Source organism: Panthera leo, chromosome B1 (assembly GCF_018350215.1).
Source record: "Panthera leo isolate Ple1 chromosome B1, P.leo_Ple1_pat1.1, whole genome shotgun sequence".
Lineage (NCBI taxonomy): Eukaryota > Metazoa > Chordata > Mammalia > Carnivora > Felidae > Panthera > Panthera leo.
This window is the reverse complement of record NC_056682.1, coordinates 149,344,404-149,365,667: the sequence shown is the minus strand read 5'-3', so window position 1 is coordinate 149,365,667 and position 21,264 is coordinate 149,344,404. Positions and strand designations below refer to the sequence as shown.

Sequence of the window (21,264 nt, the reverse complement as noted above, 5' to 3'; positions counted from 1 at the left end):
CATCTGCATAGAGAAGGATATTATTTTTCTTGAAGGAAGACTACATCTAATTAATTTAGCCATAGTAATTTATTAAAATGCAAGTCAAACAGAAGAGGGTCTAGGACTACTTTTACATGTGTACTGTTATATGGTGGGCACCATTTCCTTCTGTCCTCATTCACACATTAGTGATATGGTAAAGGCACTCAAAGCATCTTAGATGCCTGACATCTCCACAGAGTCTCCCAGTAGAATAAAGGTCCACCAGTGTACTAATGAATCTTCAAAATATGTTAGTCATTTTATCATAAAGTAAAATAAAAGAAATCATGATCAGTGACTGCTCCCCGAAATTATATGAATTGCTCCTCATGCCAGATAATATAATGAATAATCCAGATCCACAGTTTTGTTCAGTTGAAAACTAGTGTGGAGTTCTGGTAGGCCTGAAAAATAAATGCACCTTTCAGACTCTAAACTCAGATTGAGTTCATCAGCAGGGAACTAAGCTTATGTTTATTACTGTTTATTAGAATGAATCCCTTTGAATTTGTTTTGCTAATAATTCTCTAGTGGCTTCCCTGATCTTTATAACTGAAACTTCCTACCTGGATCTGCATGACATGGTCCCTATTTACGTCTTTGTTGTCATGTTGAACTGTTCTTGCTTTTAGCCATGACTCAGTGGTCACCCTGGCCGTTCTGTTTCTTGGCTGTGCCAAGGTGTTCATACAGTCTTTATTCTAGTTGTCCCTGCCAGAAATGCTCTTCCCTTGGCCATTTTTATGGTTGGTTCCCTATTGCCATTCAGAAATTAACTTAAAGTCTTCTCCTCAGACAGGCTTTCCATGACAAATCAAAGCAACCTCCCATTCTCTATTCTCTTTATTGAATATGAAAATTCAAATTATTTGATATAACTTTTGTTTACTTATTTTTTAGTGGGCCATTGTCTTTCTTATTCCAATTACAATGTTCTATGAGGAGAGGTAATTTCCTGGCACAAATAGGTTCTTAATAAATACTTGCTAAATGAATAATGAGGAGTTTTGATAACTAGTAATTTACTGAGTCCTATCTACTAGGGAGTATGACAAACATTGCTTATATCCTCCCAATAGCAGTATGAGGCAAAAGTATTAAGGACATAATTTAAATACTTCTTCAGGTATAAAGCTTGTTCTACAACCATTTCACTGTAAGGTCAATTATAGTCTAGTGTCACCTTCTGTAGGAATGGAACAATGAGAGGAGTGGAATTATGGTCAATTCATGAGTAACTAGTCTGGGCTTATTTCTATCTGCGGCAACTACTGAGGGACTTCAGAGAAGACATGAAATCTCCTAGGTGAACATCACCCAGCAGATGTGCTCCACTGCAGGACAAAAGTTGAATAGCTCCAGTTTTGGAACAAGACTGTAGACTCCCTTTTCTCAGCCCTTCTCCTATAACTAAATACAACTAAATATCCTGAAAATCATCTAGCAGATAACGGTAAAATAACTCTTAAAGCTGGAAGGAGGAAGGCAAAATGGCTAGAGACTACAGTATTTGAAGGACAGTGTGATGAGCTTCCTAGTTTTGTTTTCATCTCACCTACATTTGGACTGGGGACCAAGAAAGGCCTGCAATCTGAAACCATCCATAGGCATAGACAAAAAAATCCTAAGAAAAGTCTGCTCTCTCCGTCCAAATACTGGGAAAGAAGAAGCACAACAGAGGCCTAGTGAGGAGCCCAAATCTCCTGTTTCACAACACAGGGCTGGCTATCTATTTTACTAGCAGCAGTGACAGTAATAAGCCCTTGACCATCCCAAACCCCACTTCCCAATCAGGGCACCAGCTTGCAGACTGACACCCACAGGGACAGCATCAGCCTTTATCTCCCCTGTGACATAAGTAGGTTCAAGCCCACCACACCCCTACACAGAGGATGGCCAAGGGATACAAGGCAGCTGAAAGAAGCCTGTTTTATTCCCATATATGTTGCTGGCAGCAGGAATTGAGAGGATGTTCCAGAAGACTAGAATAAATACTGCAAGGACTCTGCAAACTAAGTTGTTATTGAAACCACAAAAGTTGGTGAGAATCTATACTCCAAACCTAAACAAGTTGGCTATCTGCCAAAATAAAAGAATTAAATAGGATCAAGAGTCTCCTAACATAAACTGAAATGTTCAGAATACAAACAAGTTACTTGCCATACTGAAACCCAGGAAAACCACACTCTGCATGAGAAAAGAATATCAACAAATACCAATACTGAGATGAATAAGAAGTTGGAAGTATCTGATACGGATTTTAAAGCAGATGCCAGAAAAATAATTCAGCAGTCAATTACAAATTCTTTTGAAACAAGTGAAGAAATGGAAAATCTGAGCGAAGAAATAGAAGTTACAAAAACCAATTGCAAAATTATAGGACTGAAAAGTATAAGTAATAATTATTATTGTATTTATACTATTATATTTATATATAATATTATATAATATGTAAATATTATTTACAATAATATTCATATTATTATATTTATTATTAATTATTATTGTTATCAACCCTGCTGGGTGGTCTTAATAATGGAGAGTGGACATGGGGGATAGAGTCAGTAAACTTGAATTAAGTTAAATAGTGTTTACTCAGAAGAACAGAGAGAAAAGAGACTGAAAAAAAAATTAAGAAAACATCTGAGATTTGTGGGATGATAACAAAAGATTTAACATTCATATTATCAGAGTTCCAGAAGGAGAAGAAAAAGAGTGTGAGACTGAAAAAAGATCGAAGGAAACAATGGTTGAAGACTTCTCAAATTTGGCTAAAGACAGAGATCTGCAGATTCAAGAAGGTGAGAAAATCTCAAATAGGAAAGACTCAAGTCCACACGAAGATCCATTATAATTAAGTTACTAAAAACTAAAGACAATGAAAAATTCTTAAAAGCAGAAAAATGATATATTACCTATAAAGTAACACCAATTCAAATAACAGCAGTTTTCTCATTTGAAACCGTGGAAGACAAAAGAAAGTGGCATAGCATTTTTCAAGCTCTGAAAGAAAAAACTATTAACCACGAATCCTATATCTGCTGAAACTGTATTTAGAAATAAAGAGGAGATGAAGGTATTCTAGGATGAAGAGAAATTAAAAGAATTTGTTTCTAACAGACCTACTCTTGGAAAAGGGCTAAAGGAAGCTTTCCAAACAAAAAGCAACTGATAATAGTTGCTTAATAGTTTTTAATGTGTAAATAGTCTAAATACATCAATTAAAAGAGAATGGCAGAGTATAATTAAGAAATGGCTCAACTATTTTCTTTTTACACTGAAATATCTAAATTGAAAATAAAAGGTTGAAAAAAGATATATCACACAAATATGAATCCAAAAAAACCAGTAGTGGCTTTATTAATTTCAGATAAAGTGGACTTCAGAGAAGAGAAAAATTACTGGGGACAGAGAGGGACATTACATAATGATAAAAGGATCAATTTACGAAGAATATGTAGCAACTTCATGTGTTTACAAATAGCAGAGCTTCAAAATACATCAAGCAATAACCGAAAGAGCTGAAAGAAGGAATAGACAAATTCACAATTATAGTTGGGACTTCACCATCCTCTAATATCAACAATTGACAGGATTGCTAGCCAGAAAATCAGCAAGGATATGGAATTAAACAACATCAACAACAAGACCTAATTGACATTTATAAAAAACTCCATTCAGCAATAACAGAAGGCACATTCCTTGCAAGCAGCCATGGAATATTAATTAAACTGGACAATATCCAGTGTCATAATCTTCTGCATATTAAAAGAATTGAGATCAGATTATGTTCTCTGTTCATGGTGGGGTCAAATTAGAAACCAATAACAGAAAGGCAATGAGAAAATCTCCAAACACGGGATTAAACAGCAGACTACTAAGTAATATGGTCCAAGAAGTCCCAAAGAAAATAAAAACATTACATAGAACTGAGGGAATATGAAAATACAACATACCAAGTATCGTGGGATGCAGATAAAGCATTACAGAGAGGAAAGTTATAGTACTAAATGCTTGTGTTAGAAAAGAGAAATAATCTCAAATCAACACTCTGAGTTCCTAACTCAAAAAAACTAGAAAAAGAAGAGCAAAGTAGGCCTAAAGTAAGGTAGAAGAAGGAAATAGTGAAGAAAAAAAATCAATCAAGATCAGAATTTCAATCAAGAGTTAAAACAGAAGAATAATATAAAAAAATCATTGAAACAAAAAACACTGGTTGTAAGAAAAAAATCAATCGAATTGATAAGCTTCTAGAAGATTGATAAAGATAAAAATAAAGACAAAAATCACCAATATCAGCAATTAAATGAGGGGCTATCACAAAAGAGCCTGCAGCCCTTATAAGTTAATTAAGGAATACTTTGAACAACCTTACATTCATAAGTTTGATAATTTAAAAGAAAAGGATGAATTCCTTGAAAACCATAAACTACTAAAATTCATCAAAGATGGTATGGATAACCTGAACAGTCCTACTGGTAAAGAAACTGAATTTGTAATAAAAGATTAGAAAAGAATCCTTAGGCCCAGATGGCTTCACTGGAGATTTTGGCAAAACATTCAAAGAATTAACACCACTTTTACACAATTCCTTCTAGAAACTATAAGAAATGAGAACATTTCCTAATTTATTTGATATAGCCAGTATTATCCTAATACTGGAACTAGATAAGAAAAGAAAGCACACTAATATCTGTCATGAATTTAGATGCAAAATTCTCAGCAAAATTTTAACCAATTGAATCCAGCAATGTATGTAAAGAATAATATGGAGTGATGAAGTGGGTTTATTCCAGGTACGTAAGGATAGTTCAATATTTGTAAATCAATTAATGCAATCTTCCATACCAACAGATTACAGAACAAAATTATATGATTATGTCAATTGATCTAGAAGATATATTCAACAAAATTTGGCACCTGTCACACCACCACACCCATCTATCATAGTCACAATAAAAACATTTGAAAATAACAAGTGTTGATGAAGATTGGGAAATATTAGAACCTTTATACATTGTGGCGAGAATGTAAAATGATGCAGCCACTGTGGAAAACAGTTTACAGTTCCCTAACAAGTCAAACATAGAGTTACCATATTGCCCAGAAATTCCACTCCTAGGTATATATCCAACAGTATTGAAAACTGATATTCAAATACTATACACCAATATTTATAGCAGTACTATTCACAATAGCCAAACAATGGAAACAGCACAAATGTCCATCAACTGATGAATAGGTAAACAAAATGTAATATATCTATAAAGTAAAATATTATTCAGCCATAAAAAGAAATGAAGTATTGATACATCCTAAAACATGGATGAACTCTGAAAATATTATGCTAAGTGAAATAAGCCAGACACAAAAGTAACATATTATAAGGACTCATCTATATGAAACATCCTGAATAAGTAAATCCATAAATACAGAAAGGTAACTAGTAGTTGTCAGGGGCTGGGGGAAGGTAAAATGAGTGCTTAATTGGTATAGGATTTCCTTTGAGGTCAGGAAAATGTCTTGAAACTAGGTAGAGATAATGGTTGCACAATATTATCAACTTAATGCTACTAAATTGTACACTTTAAAATGGCTAATGGTTAATTTTATGTTACATAAATTTTATCTCAAAAAACCACACCCATTTATGATAAAAACTCTTGGTCCATTAAGAGGTATTTTCTCAGCTTCTTTGATGAACATTTACAAAAAACCTATTTCTAACATCATACTTAAAGGTGAAAGATTGAATGTTTTCCCTCTATGATAGAAAATAAGGCAAGAATATCCACTATCATCACTCTTATGTAACATAGTACTGGAAGGTCTAGCCACTGAATAAGATAAGAAAAACAAATAAAAGGCATACACATTGGATAGAAAAAAAGAAAACTCTCTCTATTTGAAGATGACATAATTGTGTACATAGAAGATTCCAAGGAATCTACCAAAAAAAAAAAAAAAACCACAACAGCCTAGAATTAACAAGTGAATTTAGTAATGTTGCAAAATACAATATCAATACTCAAAAAACAATTGTATTTTTATATGCTGACAATAAGTAGAAATCAAAATATAAAAACATGTTTACAGTTTCTCCAAAGAAAATGAAATATTCAGTTATAAATGTAACAAAAATGTACAGGATTTTTATGCTGAAAGTTAGAAAATGCTGATACTCAACATAGTAAAAGAGGTCAATTTGCCCCTAATAGATCTATAGGTCTAGCAAAATTTCTATCAAAATCTGTTAGGGTTTTTTTTGTAGATATATATAAGATTATTCTAAAATTTATTTAAGACCTAAAGTATTTAAAATAATATTGATAAAGAATAATAAAGTGGGAGAATCATCCTTCCCAATGCTAAGCTTGCTATAGAGCTGCAGCACTCAAGAGAGTATGATCCTAGTGGAAGGATAAATCAATGGAATAGAATGGAGAACCCAAAAATAGATCCCCACAAAAATGCCCAATTAATTTTTGATAAAGGAGTCAATGTAATTCAGTGAAAGGTGGGCAGCAAAAAAAAAAACCTCACAGCTTACACAAAAATGAGCTCAAAATGGATCACAGACTTTAACATAAGATATAATGTCATGTGAAGCCTTCAAATTTTATAGAGATATGTATAAAATGTTAAAAAGTATAAGTGCAAAATTACAAAATTTATAGAAAAGAACATAGGAAATAATTGTCAGAGACCCAGGACTAGGGGAAGATTTCTTACCAACAACATAATCCATAAAATGAAAGTTTGGTTGGTTGAATCTCATCAAATGTAAAACATTTCCTATCTGTTTATGGGATGAAAAAGCAAATGTCAGAGTAGTAGGAATTATTTACAAATTACATATCTGGCAAAGACCTTGCATCTAGAATACATTAAAACCTCACAAAATTTGTTATTTAAAAAATAAAAAATCAACTCAATTAGAAAAAACTTGCACATTTTGCCAAAGAGGATGTATAGATGGCAAGCAATTAAAAGGATTTTTGCTATTATTAGCTATTGGAGAAAATAAAATTAAAGCCATAATAAGATATCACTATACACCTATCAGAAAGGCCAACATGAAAAATAGTGATAACACCAAATTCTGGCAAAGATTCAGAGAAACTGGGTCACTTATACATTGCCAATGGGAATGCAAAATGTACAGCCACTCTGGAAAGTAGTTTTGTAGTTCCTTTCAAAACTCAAAATGTTTTTATAAACCCAAAAAATATACTCTTGGATGTATCCCAGAAAAATGGAGACTTATTCTTATAGGAACATATATACCAATGTTCATAGCAGCTTCATTGTAATAGCCAAAATCTTGAAACTACCCGAATGTTAGTCAATGGATGAGTGGTTAAACAAACTGTGGAATACAATGGAATACTACTCAGCAATGAAGGAACAAATGATTGATACACACATCAACATGGATGAACCTCAAGAAAATTACACTGAGTGGAAAAGGTCAAGTTCAAAATGATACAAAATGTATGGTTTATGTGACATTCATTAAAGAATTATAGAGATGGAGAATAGATTAGTGGTTGCCAGAGGCTAGGGATGGGTGGAAGAGATGGGTATAGTTATATCTGTGTCCAGATAACACAAGGACAATGCAATAAGGTACAGTTGAATATATTGATGGTGGTAGTGGTTATGCAAGGCTACATATGTGATAAAATGGCATAGAGCTGGGGCGCCTGGGTGGCTTGGTCTGTTAAGCGTCCGACTTCAGCTCAGGTCATGATCTCACCGTCCGTGAGTTCAAGCCCCGCGTCGGGCTCTGTGCTGACCGCTCAGAGCCTGGAGCCTGTTTCAGATTCTGTGTCTCCCTCTCTCTCTGCCCCTCCCCTGTTCATGCTCTGTCTCTCTCTGTCTCTCTCTGTCTCAAAAATAAATAATAAGCGTTAAAAAAAAAAATGGCATAGAGCTGCACCTACACATACACACACACACACACACACATACACAAATGAGCTCATATATAACTATGATACCTGAATAAGCTCTATGGGTTTTATCTATGCCAATTTCTTGCCTTTGATGTTGTGCTATAGTTGTATAAGATGTTAACTTTACCAAAGGCTGGGGGAAGGGCGCAAGAGCATGAGATTTCCCTATAAATTACTTTGCAACCTCCTGTGAATCTATACTTATTTCAAAATATTTTTAAAAGTCAAGCATCCCAGTAGAAAGTCTGAATTACTTTTCTATTCTTCTTATAGAATATTAAAAACATTGTCATTTGAAGAAGTAATCAGAGAATAAATATGCAGTCAAAAAAATGTAAAGGGATAACAGTGAGGTATTACAGAGACATACCAAGAAACTAATTAATAAGAACAATGTCCTTTTTTTCTGGATTCTATATGTAGTATATTAGCTTTTTAAAATTTGTGATTTGTGATTTCTTTCTTATTCTAACTATTCACTTTCCTACCTAAAATAAAATTTATTTCAATAGTGGGTGAGATATTGGATCTGGTTAAAAAAGATAATATAGTGTTTGATTAGAAACAAGGCATGAAAGGGGTTAAATGAATTACTGGTAAATCTTCTGGTTAACTTATTATTATGCTAAATAAAACTGCTATGAAATATATTAAATACTAAATTTAGAAGGGAAAAGCCCTACTGGCTGAAAAAATTAAGACCAGAAAACGATTTTAAAATGTTAAAAATTTTTAAATTACACTAGTATGAATGAATAAAAGTGATATCACATGCTATTTGGCTTTGATCTGAGATAATTCACAAAGAGAGGCAAAGTTTATGCATTTTAAAAGCAAGCAAAAAAACCCATAACTGACCTAAATGATTAAAAAAAAAAAAAAGACTACCACTTACATTCTCTCCTAGAGTGTGAGGAGCATCAGATTATGCTAGTCCAAAATATGTCACTTTGGTATATGAGTTATTTTGAATCAAAGGTAAGTGAGAAAAAGCAGATACAAGAAATTCCTCTTGCCCTTCCTCTATTTGCCTAAAGGCAGGACGTAAGTTTACAAAGGTGTCCCTCTTCTTCTCTCTACCAGGAAGGAGAAAGGTTAATTCCTAGAGATAATTTTAGACCCTATCAGCCTGGAGAAGGCACCAGAAGAATCTTTATAACACTTTTACTAACTAGCCCTTATCTCTGTCCTTGAAAGCCTAAAACTGCTCTCCTTTGGTCTCTCATTTCTTCACAAATTTGTTCCTTGATGAAGATGCTATAAAAGCCAAATTCAAAGCCACCTCTTTGAGTTACTCATTTTCCCCTACTTTACTTCCATGTATACATCATGTTAATAAACTTTTGTTTCTTTTTTCTTGTTAATCATCTTTTATTACAGTAGTCTTTTATTATAATCAAGAACTCAGAAGTATGAAGGGAAAATTATTTTTCCTCCCTACAAGTAAATTCCATGAATTTTTCTTTATATTGTATATATTTATATGATGAAAAGAAACAGAAATAGAGGCATAATTAGGGATCATAAAAGAATTAATAATTTCATGAAAGGTTTAGAGTAAAATCAGTGACTAAAAGTACACTTTCTTGAGACACTGGCAATATTAGCTAATTCTCTCTTCCAACTAATTGTTTTTCCCTCCCTCCCTCCTTTCTCCCTCCCTCCCTTCCTCCCTCCCTCCCTTCATTCCTTCCTTCCTTCCTTCCTTCCTTTCTTCCTTTCCTTTCCTTTCCCTTCCTTTCCTTTCCTTTCCTTTCCTTTCCCTTCCTTTCCTTTCCTTTCCTTTCCTTTCCTTTCCTTTCCTTTCCTTTCCTTTCCTTTCCATTCCTTTCCATTTCTTTCCTTTCCTTTTCTTTCTTCTTTCCTTTTTCCCCCAAAATCTAGTCACTAGAATCACTGGAGAGTATTCTGACTTGTATAAAATGAGAAGAAATTTCATAAGGGTATAAATTTTAGAAAAAAATTCACCAAATTATGCATGAGCACTTTAAATTCTGCAATTTTTAAAAATGAGATATACATAGATAACTATTTATCAAACTTGTACTTTATTAACTCTGAAAGCTACACTCAAAGCTTCCCCTTGAGCTTTATTGTGATCCTGTATAAATTACTTTTGTAAAATTAAACCTAATATATTTCTGCATTGTTTTTTCTTTGTTGGACTCAAGATATTAGCCAACTAACTCTTCTAATATTTGTGTTTGGGGGCTATGTGTGTGTTTTAGCTTTCCAGATACCCTTTTCAAGAGATAAGTTAATCAATTCCCCAACTTCCTAGGATCAGTGTTGCTAAAGATACCTGAGAAAGTCCATAAAATAATACATTACATTAATATGTTTATACTTTTAAAAGCATTTTAAAGTTTTTCCAAAGGATAAATTTCACAGTTGCTACTATTTTCATTTTGCAAAATAGGAACTGAGACCATTTTAGCAACTGACCCAAGTCTGCACTACCATGGTTATCTCTGGGACACAGGTCTCCTGACTTCTAGTCTAAGGTTCTTCCCACTACCACCTGCAGTGTCTCCTAGAATACATTCCATGCATTTTTCTTTTTACTATATATACTGAAATGATTTCTCTTACTCTATGAAACTCAGCTTTTGTTTTTAAAATTTTTCTGTATTTTCATGCAGTTCTAAAAGTCTATATGGAAAAAGGAATGATTCCAGTTTCCTCAGTGTTCTGTGGTGATTGTTGATTTTAAGACTGCTTATGTTTCATGCCCACTTTCAGGAGATTGAGTTAGTTTACACAGTTAAAGATAGAACATTTTACAAATACCAACGTCCTGCCCTATGCTGAGTTTTGTGCTAATCTTGGGTATGTGGTTGTAACTACAGAAGACACATTTCTAATATTCAAGAATGGCAGTCTTTTGCAAAGATAGATGAAATAAAATATGTACAAATTAATTTCTAAGCACCCTCGGTAAACACCGAAGTCTCAGGATGAATGATGAATCTGAGAAGAGTTTTGCATGGGAATGAGGATTGTCTTAAAAGTAACTTGCTTTGATAGGCAACTGAAAATCTGGTGATGGATGGTTCACCAGGAGATCCCTGAATAGACCAATCCCCATCCTGATCCTGCTTTGATAGGCAACTGAAGATCTGGTGATGGATGGTTCACCAGGAGATCCCTGAATAGACCAATCCCCATCCTGATCCAGCAACACTGTGAAGGACCTAAGTGCCCTAACCCCACAAAGTGGGGGTCGGGGTGGGCAGATAGATCCAGAAATGATGGAATTTAAATTTCTAACATTTGGCTTCATGGGAGCTCAAGATTAAGTCACATTTTTTAAAAAGTCAAAATTTCACATGTACCTATATCCTTAACAAAATGTTTTCTGCAGGAAGTCTTGTCTCTGCTATCTAAAGCCCAGCACATTGGATTCAGTCTACTCTGTTCTATGTGCATGATAAACAGAACTGAATGTTGGCCATTACTCACAGAGACTCAAAGTTCTTCAAGCTATTTTTTTTCTTTCTGACTTTTGCCAAACCAAATACAAGTTTCTCTTCTGTTAGTTTATTATAATGTATCTGCTCTAGTGCTCTGGAACAGTTTGGGGTGGGGGGAGGAATACCAAGGGAATACTTATTAGTAACTTAATTATCTGTCAGCCTTAGAGTCTCATATCATAGCTTACATAAGTTCTTGTAAATATGACAACTTCAAAGTTAATATATATGAGGCTAACAATAACCTTGGAATTATAATGAGCTTTGTTTAGTCTCATACCCCAAACATTTATCACCTAGTTCCTTATTATGCCTGTGTTGCAAATGATACGGTGCCTTTATGCCAGAGATAGGTATCATCAGGGTCTGACATTTTTCTTATTCTGTTTCCTCTATGGCCCTAGGCCAGTCCTATCCTGCATGCTGTAGGAAGTCTTATTGTAGTGGCAGAAAAAGAGCCAGGTCTCCTTTCACAGGAGCCCAAATTATGTTTGTGTTCCACATATCATGATTTCTGTGTTCATACCACTCTTACATTCTGGATTCAGATTGAAGAAAATATTGCAGCAGAAAGAGCCAGGCACTATAGATTACTGTATCAGTAGCAGAATGTAGGTTTTTATCTCATATATGCTTAATTAATTCAAACAATTCCACCAAGAACTTTAAAAAAATTATATTTGGGTTATAGTATAATTTATGTTTCATAATTATTTCTATACTAACCAAAGGAAGATAATATTTTGTGTCGATTGTGTGAGGATTTGTTTATTATTAAGTAAAGGAGAGATTTAAAAATGAAAAGTGGTTTCATTTTATGGTGAAATAAACTTTTCTCTGTAGTTGAGAATATTGCTAAAATGATAAACTCTAACAAGGGAAGGAAAATGATATTTCTTGCCTCTAAGATGAGGTAATGAAGTATCTGTCTTCAAGAAGCTGTCATTTAATATCAGCTTCTGATGCAAAATGTTGTCAGCTTGCCTTTTTATTGTGTCTGCATTGTTAGAAACAAACTGAAATTTAAGCAATACATCTGTTTTCAAACCATCATTACTTGACCTGAAAAAGAAAAACACCACAATGAGTGAAGTCATAGCTATAGTTGTGATTATTTTATACCTTAGTATTTAAATATTAGTTACATCTTCAAGAAAATCAACATAAATATTTTATGTATTTTATTGTCATGGATTTTTCCTCCTTCCTGTGTCATATAGGTGTTAATACCTGAATTATTCCCTCCTTGTGTAACTTGATCATATTCAGAGAAAGCTGAGTATCTGAGAGTTCTACATTTTTTTTTTCTGGAAAAATACATCAAAAAACACTTGTTAAATCCATCAACTTTGTGTATGTTTTCTTGATTTTTAAAAATTCACAATATCTATTTATTGTTAAAAAATAAAGCAAGCAAAACTGAGAAGAGTATTTAAGGATTGTAAGAATCTTTAACTAAAATGCAAGTCTTTAAGAGGACAACCAGTAGAATATATTGTATCAATACCCAAACTAAGAAATTCTCTCCCTATAGGTACTCTATACAAAGAACAATTAAATGTAATAATATTAAAAAAATTGTGCTCTTGTTAAATCTGAGATTTTTAGATCCTGTCCACAAATGGAACAATTGAAAAATAACTAAATAATACAAATTGTCTTTTCATTATAAAAATTAATTAGTTGTGATTACCTGAGAGTGACAACATGAGACTTGATGTAATAATGATTTAAACTGGATCTTCGAAATATCTGATCTATCTGAAAAAAGAAAAAAAACAACAGTAAAGAACTTTTAAAATATGAATTCACACATTTCAATGTATCACAAAAATGCCTGTGTAAAATCTGCAGTTATAGCATTTACTTCTAAGTTTGCAACTAATCTCAGAAAGCTCATTTGGGCACAGTCCTGGTGTCATAAAGGTCATCCTTATAAGTGGATGCTGATTTTTGAACAATTTGTCACATGATCAAGGATGGCTGATATAAAGAGTTGAATTAAGCTAGATATTTCAGTAGCCAATATAAAATATACATAGGGATGGAGGTGCTGAGACTGAATTTCTCTGAAAATTTGATGTGTATAGTCATTATCATTAAAGCTCAGCTATCATCATTGATTGAAGAATCAGTTTTGTAGGCTTTAGTGAAATTTTTAGGCCATGTTTTGATCCTGTGGCAAATGGAGGAGAGGTGCAGAATGTGTATTTATCAGGTACTTCCTAAAAAAACATATTCATCAAGAAAAAATGCATGAAATAATTACTTAGAAAAGACAAGACTACATATGCCATTTGTATGTCATTTTAGACTTTTCTCTGTGGGATAATTTCTCTGTACTATAAATTCCTAGAATAAATTATTTCTTACTAAAACCACAGCTTATTAAAGAATCTATGCTTTTACAAACCTGTTTATTATCATTAACTTGTCAATTTGGCTTCTTGAAAAAAAGACTGACCATTTGCCAAACCTTAAGTGAACTTGAGTCTCAATAATCAGTTTCCCAAATCAAAGTTGAAGAGCTGCAAATATTGAAACTGGGTCTGTGTTGAACAAATGCTTTTCATGCAGTTAATTTGATTTATCAGTTCTTTTCTGGCGAAGTACCATGCCATATCATATTGGATGGATTAGTGAGCATGTTTATTGAGAAATCAATAGCAAAAAAAATGAATGGCCATGTGTCTTTCTACTAACTGATTATAAAGGGAAAATTGGTTTTTAAGGAAATATTTTTATAGCATACATACATTTATAGCATACATACATTTGGTTTTTAAGGAAATATTTTTATAGCATACATACATTATTTGAGAAAACAAATACATATTCATTGTAAAAAGTTATAAAAAGCAAGCAATACAGCAAAAAGCATTAAAATAATTTCTAAGTCACCATATAGAGAACCTGCTATTTGTATTTTTGGTTATGTACGTCCAGATTTTCTACATACATTAATATGTCTTTATATATGATACTTACATATCTTATATATAATCATAAATTTTCTGCTTGCCTCTTTCCATTCTCTTTCCAATTTCATTATTTTTTCTTGTTTCTTTTGAAATCACTGCTTTGTGAACCATGTATTACCCATGGTAATTGAGAATATAAACAATTTAGATTATTGAACTCCACAAAAAGTTTCTAAAATTCATTTTAGGTACTGGTTTTAATAATTTCTTTTAGGAAAATATTTCCTAGAACTATAACTCATAGTCTAAATCAGGGGTCAGCAAATTACAGCCTGTAGGAAAAATCTAGACAACCATCTAAGAATGGTCTTCCCATTTTTTGAATAGTTGAAAAAAATCAGAAGAAGAATATTTTGTGACATCTAACAATTTAACAAAATTCCACTTTAAGTGTCCATAAAGAAGTATTACTGGACCATAGCCATACTTATTTGTTGTATTATCTTATGGCTGCTTTTGCACTCCAGTGACCGATTTGAATAGTTGCCAAGAGACCACATAACCTGCAAAACTGGAAATATTTACTATCTGGTAACTTACAGAAAAAAATTGCCAACTTCTGGTTTAAATTACTGTACTTCCCTTAATTATGTTGTCTCCATTCATACTCTAGAGGAGAGGGCCAATTCTAGTGCGTTATTTACTAGTCATCTCCTTGAAGTGTATTTTTATAGTCCTACCACGTGACAGGCACTGTTATAGGCACCAGAAATATAAGAATTAGTAGACTTAGCCCCTCACAAATTCAGAAGGACAAAGCCATACAAAATAATAATGTTGTAACAAGGTGGTAAGTGCTTTAGCAGAGGTGTATAAAAAGTTCTGTGAGAGCACAGGAAACAGATGCTAACATTTATTTGGACATAACTTTTCATACTTTTTATTCACAACATAAACCAGTCTTCAGAATAACTGAGGGAGGTAGGTGAAATTATACCTGTTTTGTAGTTAAAACTTTGAGGGGTCAAGGAGCTTTATCAAAGCTGATAGTCTGTCAAAAATTAAACTTTGGATATGAATATGGATGTCCTGACTTCAATGCTTAGACTGTAATTTAATATTTTGCTTCCTATAACAAAATATACCCTGCCCTGATTATTTTTTCTTAATCAAAATTTCTTTATGATGTGTTTTTGGAAAGACATGTCAATCCCACTCAGTTGTAACCTTCAACTCATTTCATCAGTTTTTACTTTTGGTTGAGGAAATGAAGAAAGAAATATGTCTAAAGCTGGCAAAATGATCTATCATCTTTGGTCAATGCTAGGCACAATAGGAGCTGTGTACACAACTGAAGTCTTCAGTGGAAGAAATGGTCTGTATGTTTCTGTGGTGTATTTTCAGGAATAAATGTTTAGTATAACTTGCCTGGTGGGAAATGTATGAGGGTCATAAATATATTAGGTGGTTAAAAATTGATACATGGTAATGTTTGTGTCTGAATGATTGAGTTATGTTTCCAGATAACTCTAATAATTTCATTTTTTATGTTTGAGCTATTTAATTTTTCTGTTGGGCTCCTATTATTTAGTCTTTGATGCAATTATTCTTTGTCCAGGGTATTTTTCCAATTTTCCTGTGAAAATATCGGTTAGAGTTGCTAGAGTTAGCAAACAAAAATGTGGTTACATTTCAATTTAAGGTATAGGCATGTTTAAAATATTGAATGAAATATATTTTCAGGAGGATATGAAATTAAAATTTAACTGAGCGTTCTGTATTTTATCTGGCAATCCCAGTATAGGTTCAATCATCTCTTTATTTTAACCTTCTTCACAATAGTATTATTGGTAGAAATGATGCCAGACTTACCTCATTATTGACTTTTTGTTTCAGGTCTGTTCTAATTTTTGAGTGTTCAACTGAAAATTCAGGATTATATTGAATACTGGGGATCTGGAAGGAGGTTTGGTAATAGTAATATTTCTGATCTGGAAGGGAGAACAAAAATGGACGTTTTTGCTTTAGTTCATTTGAGTTGTATAAATATCAGAAGTAGAGGGGATAACATAGAAAAAAATCCTATAATTGATGAACTATTGGGAATTAAACATTCAATAGCTGTGGCCAAAACCTCTCTCTAACCTTTTCTTTTCTTTCTCTTTTTTTTTTTTTGAAGTAAAATTGGCATATAATATTATATTAGTTTCAGGTGTACAAGATGATAATTTGATATTTGTATAAACTCCAAAGTGATCACCACAATGTCTTGTTATCGTCTGTCACCATAAAATTGACCCCCTTCACCCTTTTGGCCCATCCCCAACTTCCCCTCTGATAACTTCTTCCTCTCGAGTAACCACTAATCTGTATTATGTATTTATGAGTTTTGTTTTGTGTATTTGGCTTGCTTTTATAGACTGCCCATAAAAGTGAAATCATATAGTATTTATCTTTCTTTGTTTGACTTATTTCACTTAGTATAATGCCCTCAAGGTCCATCCATATTGTCTCAAATAGCAAGAATTCCTTCTTTTTTATGGCTGAGTAGTAATCCATAGTGTGTGTGTGTGTGTGTGTGTGTGTGTGTGTGTGTGTGTGTGTGTATCTGTATCTATATAATCACATCTTCTTTATTCATCCATAAATAGACACTAAAGTTTTTTGTGGATTTTGGCTACTGTAAATAATTCAGCAGTGAACTTGGGGGTGCATATATCTTTTTGAATTAATGTTTTTGTTTTCTTCAGATAAATTCCCAGAAGCAAATTAGCTGATTCATATGGTAAATCTATTCTTAATTTTTTGAGGAACTTTCATACTGTCTTCCATAGTGGCTATACCGATTTACACTCTATCAGTGTATGTGGTTTCCCTTTGTCCACATCTTTGCCAATACTTGTTATTTTATGTCTTTTTATTTTTTTAATTTATTTTATTAATTTTTGAAAGAGGGTGCAAACAGGGAGGGGCAGAAGGAGAGGGAGAGAGAATCTTAAGCAGGTTCAATGCCCAGCACGGAGCCGGACGCAGGGCTCATCTCACGACCATGAGATCATGACCTGAGCCAGAATCAAGAGTCAGATGCTTAACTGACTGAGCCCCCTGGTTACCTCTATTTTTTGTCATTTTTATAATAGTCATGCTATAGGTGTGAGGTGATATCATGGTTTTGATTGCATTTCCCTGATGATTAGTGATGTTGAGTACCTTTTCATGTGCCTGTTAGCTATGTGTATGTCTTCTTTGGAAAAATGTCTATTCAGGTCTTCTGCCCATTCTTAAATTGGATTGTTTGGCTTTCTGTTTTCGAGTTATTTGAGTTCTTTATATATTTTGGATATTACCCCTTATTGTACATATGAGTTGCAAGTATTTCTAACCTATTTTTAAGATCACACATTCTCAGAGTTATGTGGTTGTCAATTGTTTCATAATAAAATTATTACCTGTTAGTAATAATTCATACATTTAAGCTGTTAATTAGATAATGACAGAATATAATATATCCTCATAAGTTAACCTTGAAGTCAGAATTGCTACTAAAATAAATTTTACCCTCAGTACATTAAATATTATTAAGCCATATAATAATATGTATTGCATTGTTCAAGAGATAATATTATATGAACCAGTTCAAATTTTAAATGCTAGAAATAATTTTTATACATAAAGGATAATCATTTCCCAAATGTAGATAAGTTTATGCAAATTAATACTGCTTCATACGAAGTATGCATAGATTTATGAAAATTATTGTTGCAATTAAAATTGCACTCTATAATATTAGAAAATATTAGGCTTTGAAATAAATTGAGTGGCTCTTGAAATTTTCAAAATAATACAATGAGGTATATTCTTACCAAATGCCAAAAAATACACAAGGAGACCGATGATTATTGATAGAACCAACACAACAGCTGTGACAATAAGGGCAGTCATCCATGGTTTCAGTGAACTTGTCCTTCTACCCAGTGTTGCTGGCCTTTTGAGAGAGAGTTGTATATTAAAGTCAAATAGAACTTAAGTACTAAAATCTTAGTTTTTCATAGTTTTGATATAGAATTTTTTTTCTCTAGAATTCATGGTTAGCTCATATTACATTTAGTACATTAAATATATTGTTCTATAAAAAATAGAAAAAATACCAAAATACTGTTAATGAAAAATATAACTGATTGACATTTGACTTTATATTTTGATTTTAGAAAGTCAGAATTTTACTGCAATTGACTACTGTTTCATATACTTCCTGGTCCATCATGCTAGATTTTCTGAAATATGTTTTTCTTTGTTAAATGAACTAAAAACATATTTCACTCATGTGGTTCACATCCAAAAAGCCTCAAATAATGAGAGCATCTGGGTCACTCTTCTCATTCTAGCATAAACCCAACGGAGGCTCAAAGTGATTACTAAAGGCTCAAAGTTGGATACAATCAATGATATGGTAATAGCAATGTAATGGGACAGATGGTAGCCATACTTGTGGTGAACATAGCAAAATGCATAAACTTGTCAAATTACTAAGTCATATACCTGAAACTAATATAGCACTGTGTGTCAATAATACTCAAATAAATAATAATAATAATAATAATAAAACCTTAAAGTTGGGTGTTGGGGGAACTGGAATTAGGACTTTGGCTTTTGGGGCTTTTTTCAGACCTCTGTACTTAATCCCATAATCCTGATTTATATGACAAGTAACCTGTAATGCATATGAAGAATATCTAGAATAGGACAGGTTGAAGAAAAACAATAGAGCTATAAGGAAGAAATAATCGGTAGATAAAAAAGAGATCATCAATATAATGAACAAATAAATAATTATAGCTCAGGACTTTGGACCCGGGAACTTCGTGGTATGAGAACCACTGGTTTGATGAATATCTATTTCATAGGGCTATACGATTTCAGACCTGTGATTTTTAATAGGTGATATTGGATAAAACAGGCCATATTTACTTGAGTAAATAATAAATTTAAACAAAAATATTAAGACAATAATAGTACCAGTAGTATGCAAATATGGCAAAAAGCATGAAAGTGGTATGCAAATGACTGATATTTGGGAAAAACAGTGTGGAGGCAGGGGGATGTGACAAAGTTCTGTCCCTATCCCAGAGTCAGGGCCCAAAATCTAAAGGCTAAATCTGGATAATTACAGAATTGAGACAGTCTAGAATAAAACTGGCATGGCTTGTCCAGGAACATCTCATTCATGGGAGAACTAGGCAGGAATATGTCTCTGAAAGTTAAAGGTACCGGTTCTTGTTCTGTTAAAATTACACATGTAAAAGCAGAAGAAAGAATTACCTTCCCTGGATCGGTGGATGGTTGTGGTAAAGTGGAAAGTAGATCAGCACTAAATAATTGAAGATATCACCTTGGGGTACCTTTTGGCATCAACAATCTGGAAAAAGTGGGGATATTTCTGTATCCTTGTATCTTCACAAAGAAGTTAGAGGCAGTTTCCTCACCCAAGAACCATCAACTTGAGCTCTAATAAATATCTCAGGTAGCACTGGTTCTGAGTTTTGTTGTGTTTCTGGGAGGAGCTAAAGTTACTCTGGCTTGCCACTCTTTCTTTGGTTGGTAGCAAGACAAGAGTATTAAAATCTACAAACATCTGAGGTATCTTTAGAAGAGCTGGGCAAGGAAAGAGCTGATGAAAATATTCACTGCCTTTATTAATAGAAGACCATGGGCAATCATGAACTCATTCAGTTAACATTTACCAAGTTTCTTCATGTGCCACTTTCTGCTTGGGATTCAAAAGTGAATAAGACGTAGTCTCATCTTCAAGAATGTGTAACCTAGCAACACATTAAGTAACTACTAAAATACAAGAGATAAATACCATAATGGAATTATGTCCAATAAGCAATGAGAGATGAGTGTATACAAATGGTTTTGCCTTAGAGAACTTATCCTTTGAACAGGTTCTTGGAGGCTGAGGAGGAGGAACTGGTGAGAATGATGTCTACCACAGGCAGAGGGAACAACATAAACAAAGACAAGGATTTCTCAAGGATATACATGAGAAAGTAGAATTTATGAATGAGAATATAGATATACCTAATTAATGCATGTATTAATGCATATATTCATTAGTTAACTCAGTGAATATTTATTGAACATTGCTATGTACAAAACAGGGGAATATAATGAAGAATATTCAATAGATCTTCCTCTCAAGGAACTTATAGTCTTATAGAGAAGGATGGCATTGTACCAAATTGCTCCTAGAGCTGTAGAGTATTTCTAAGACAATTTCAGAGAAGGACTAATGATTTCTCTTTGGAGGAAACAGTGGTTGAAAAATAATAATTTTTATTTATTTATTTATTTTAACCATGATAATTTTTTAAAGCTTGAAAATGCTGGACCCATCTTTCCTCTCCTCTGAGTCAGATATGGAAAACCATTCATAAGGAGGCAATTTAGTTTCAAAAACAAATTCTCCTTGAACTGTTTTACTTCTAACACCAGAAACATCACTAAGAATGAATTATAGTCTTACATACGGGTCATATTGAAAAATTGTGTGAGTACATTTTCTTTGTTTTTTTATTTAGAATTTTTTTTTAACATTCATTTTTGAGAGACAGAGACAGAGCATGAGTGGAGTGGGGGGGGGGGGGGGATGCAGAGAGAAGGAGACACAGAATCCAAAGCAGGCTCCAAGCTGTCAGCACAGAGCCCGACACAGGGCTCAAACCCACAAACTGTGAGATCATGATCTGAGTGGAAGTCAGATGCTTAACTGACTGAGCCACTCAGGCACTCTGAGTACATTTTGTTAATTATGTAGACATGCCGTAAAATGTATTCTCAAATGTTTTTTTAAAAAATAAAATAATTTTTCTTCCTGATTTTTTTCAG

At 33.2% G+C, this 21,264-nt stretch overlaps 1 protein-coding gene across 1 annotated transcript in view; it reads right to left on the bottom strand.

Annotated features, from left to right (window-relative positions):
- The window catches only part of LOC122218499 (transmembrane protease serine 11G-like), a 53,218-nt gene that overhangs the window by 8,961 nt on the left and 22,993 nt on the right, over positions 1-21,264 (bottom strand). Inside the window, exons 2-5 of the mRNA XM_042936719.1 lie at positions 18,240-18,361; positions 16,249-16,367; positions 13,149-13,216; positions 12,357-12,517 (exon numbers count right to left, since the gene is read on the bottom strand). Of these exons, the coding sequence (XP_042792653.1) occupies positions 12,357-12,517; positions 13,149-13,216; positions 16,249-16,367; positions 18,240-18,361 (470 nt within the window). The remainder of the gene's footprint in view (positions 1-12,356; positions 12,518-13,148; positions 13,217-16,248; positions 16,368-18,239; positions 18,362-21,264) is intronic.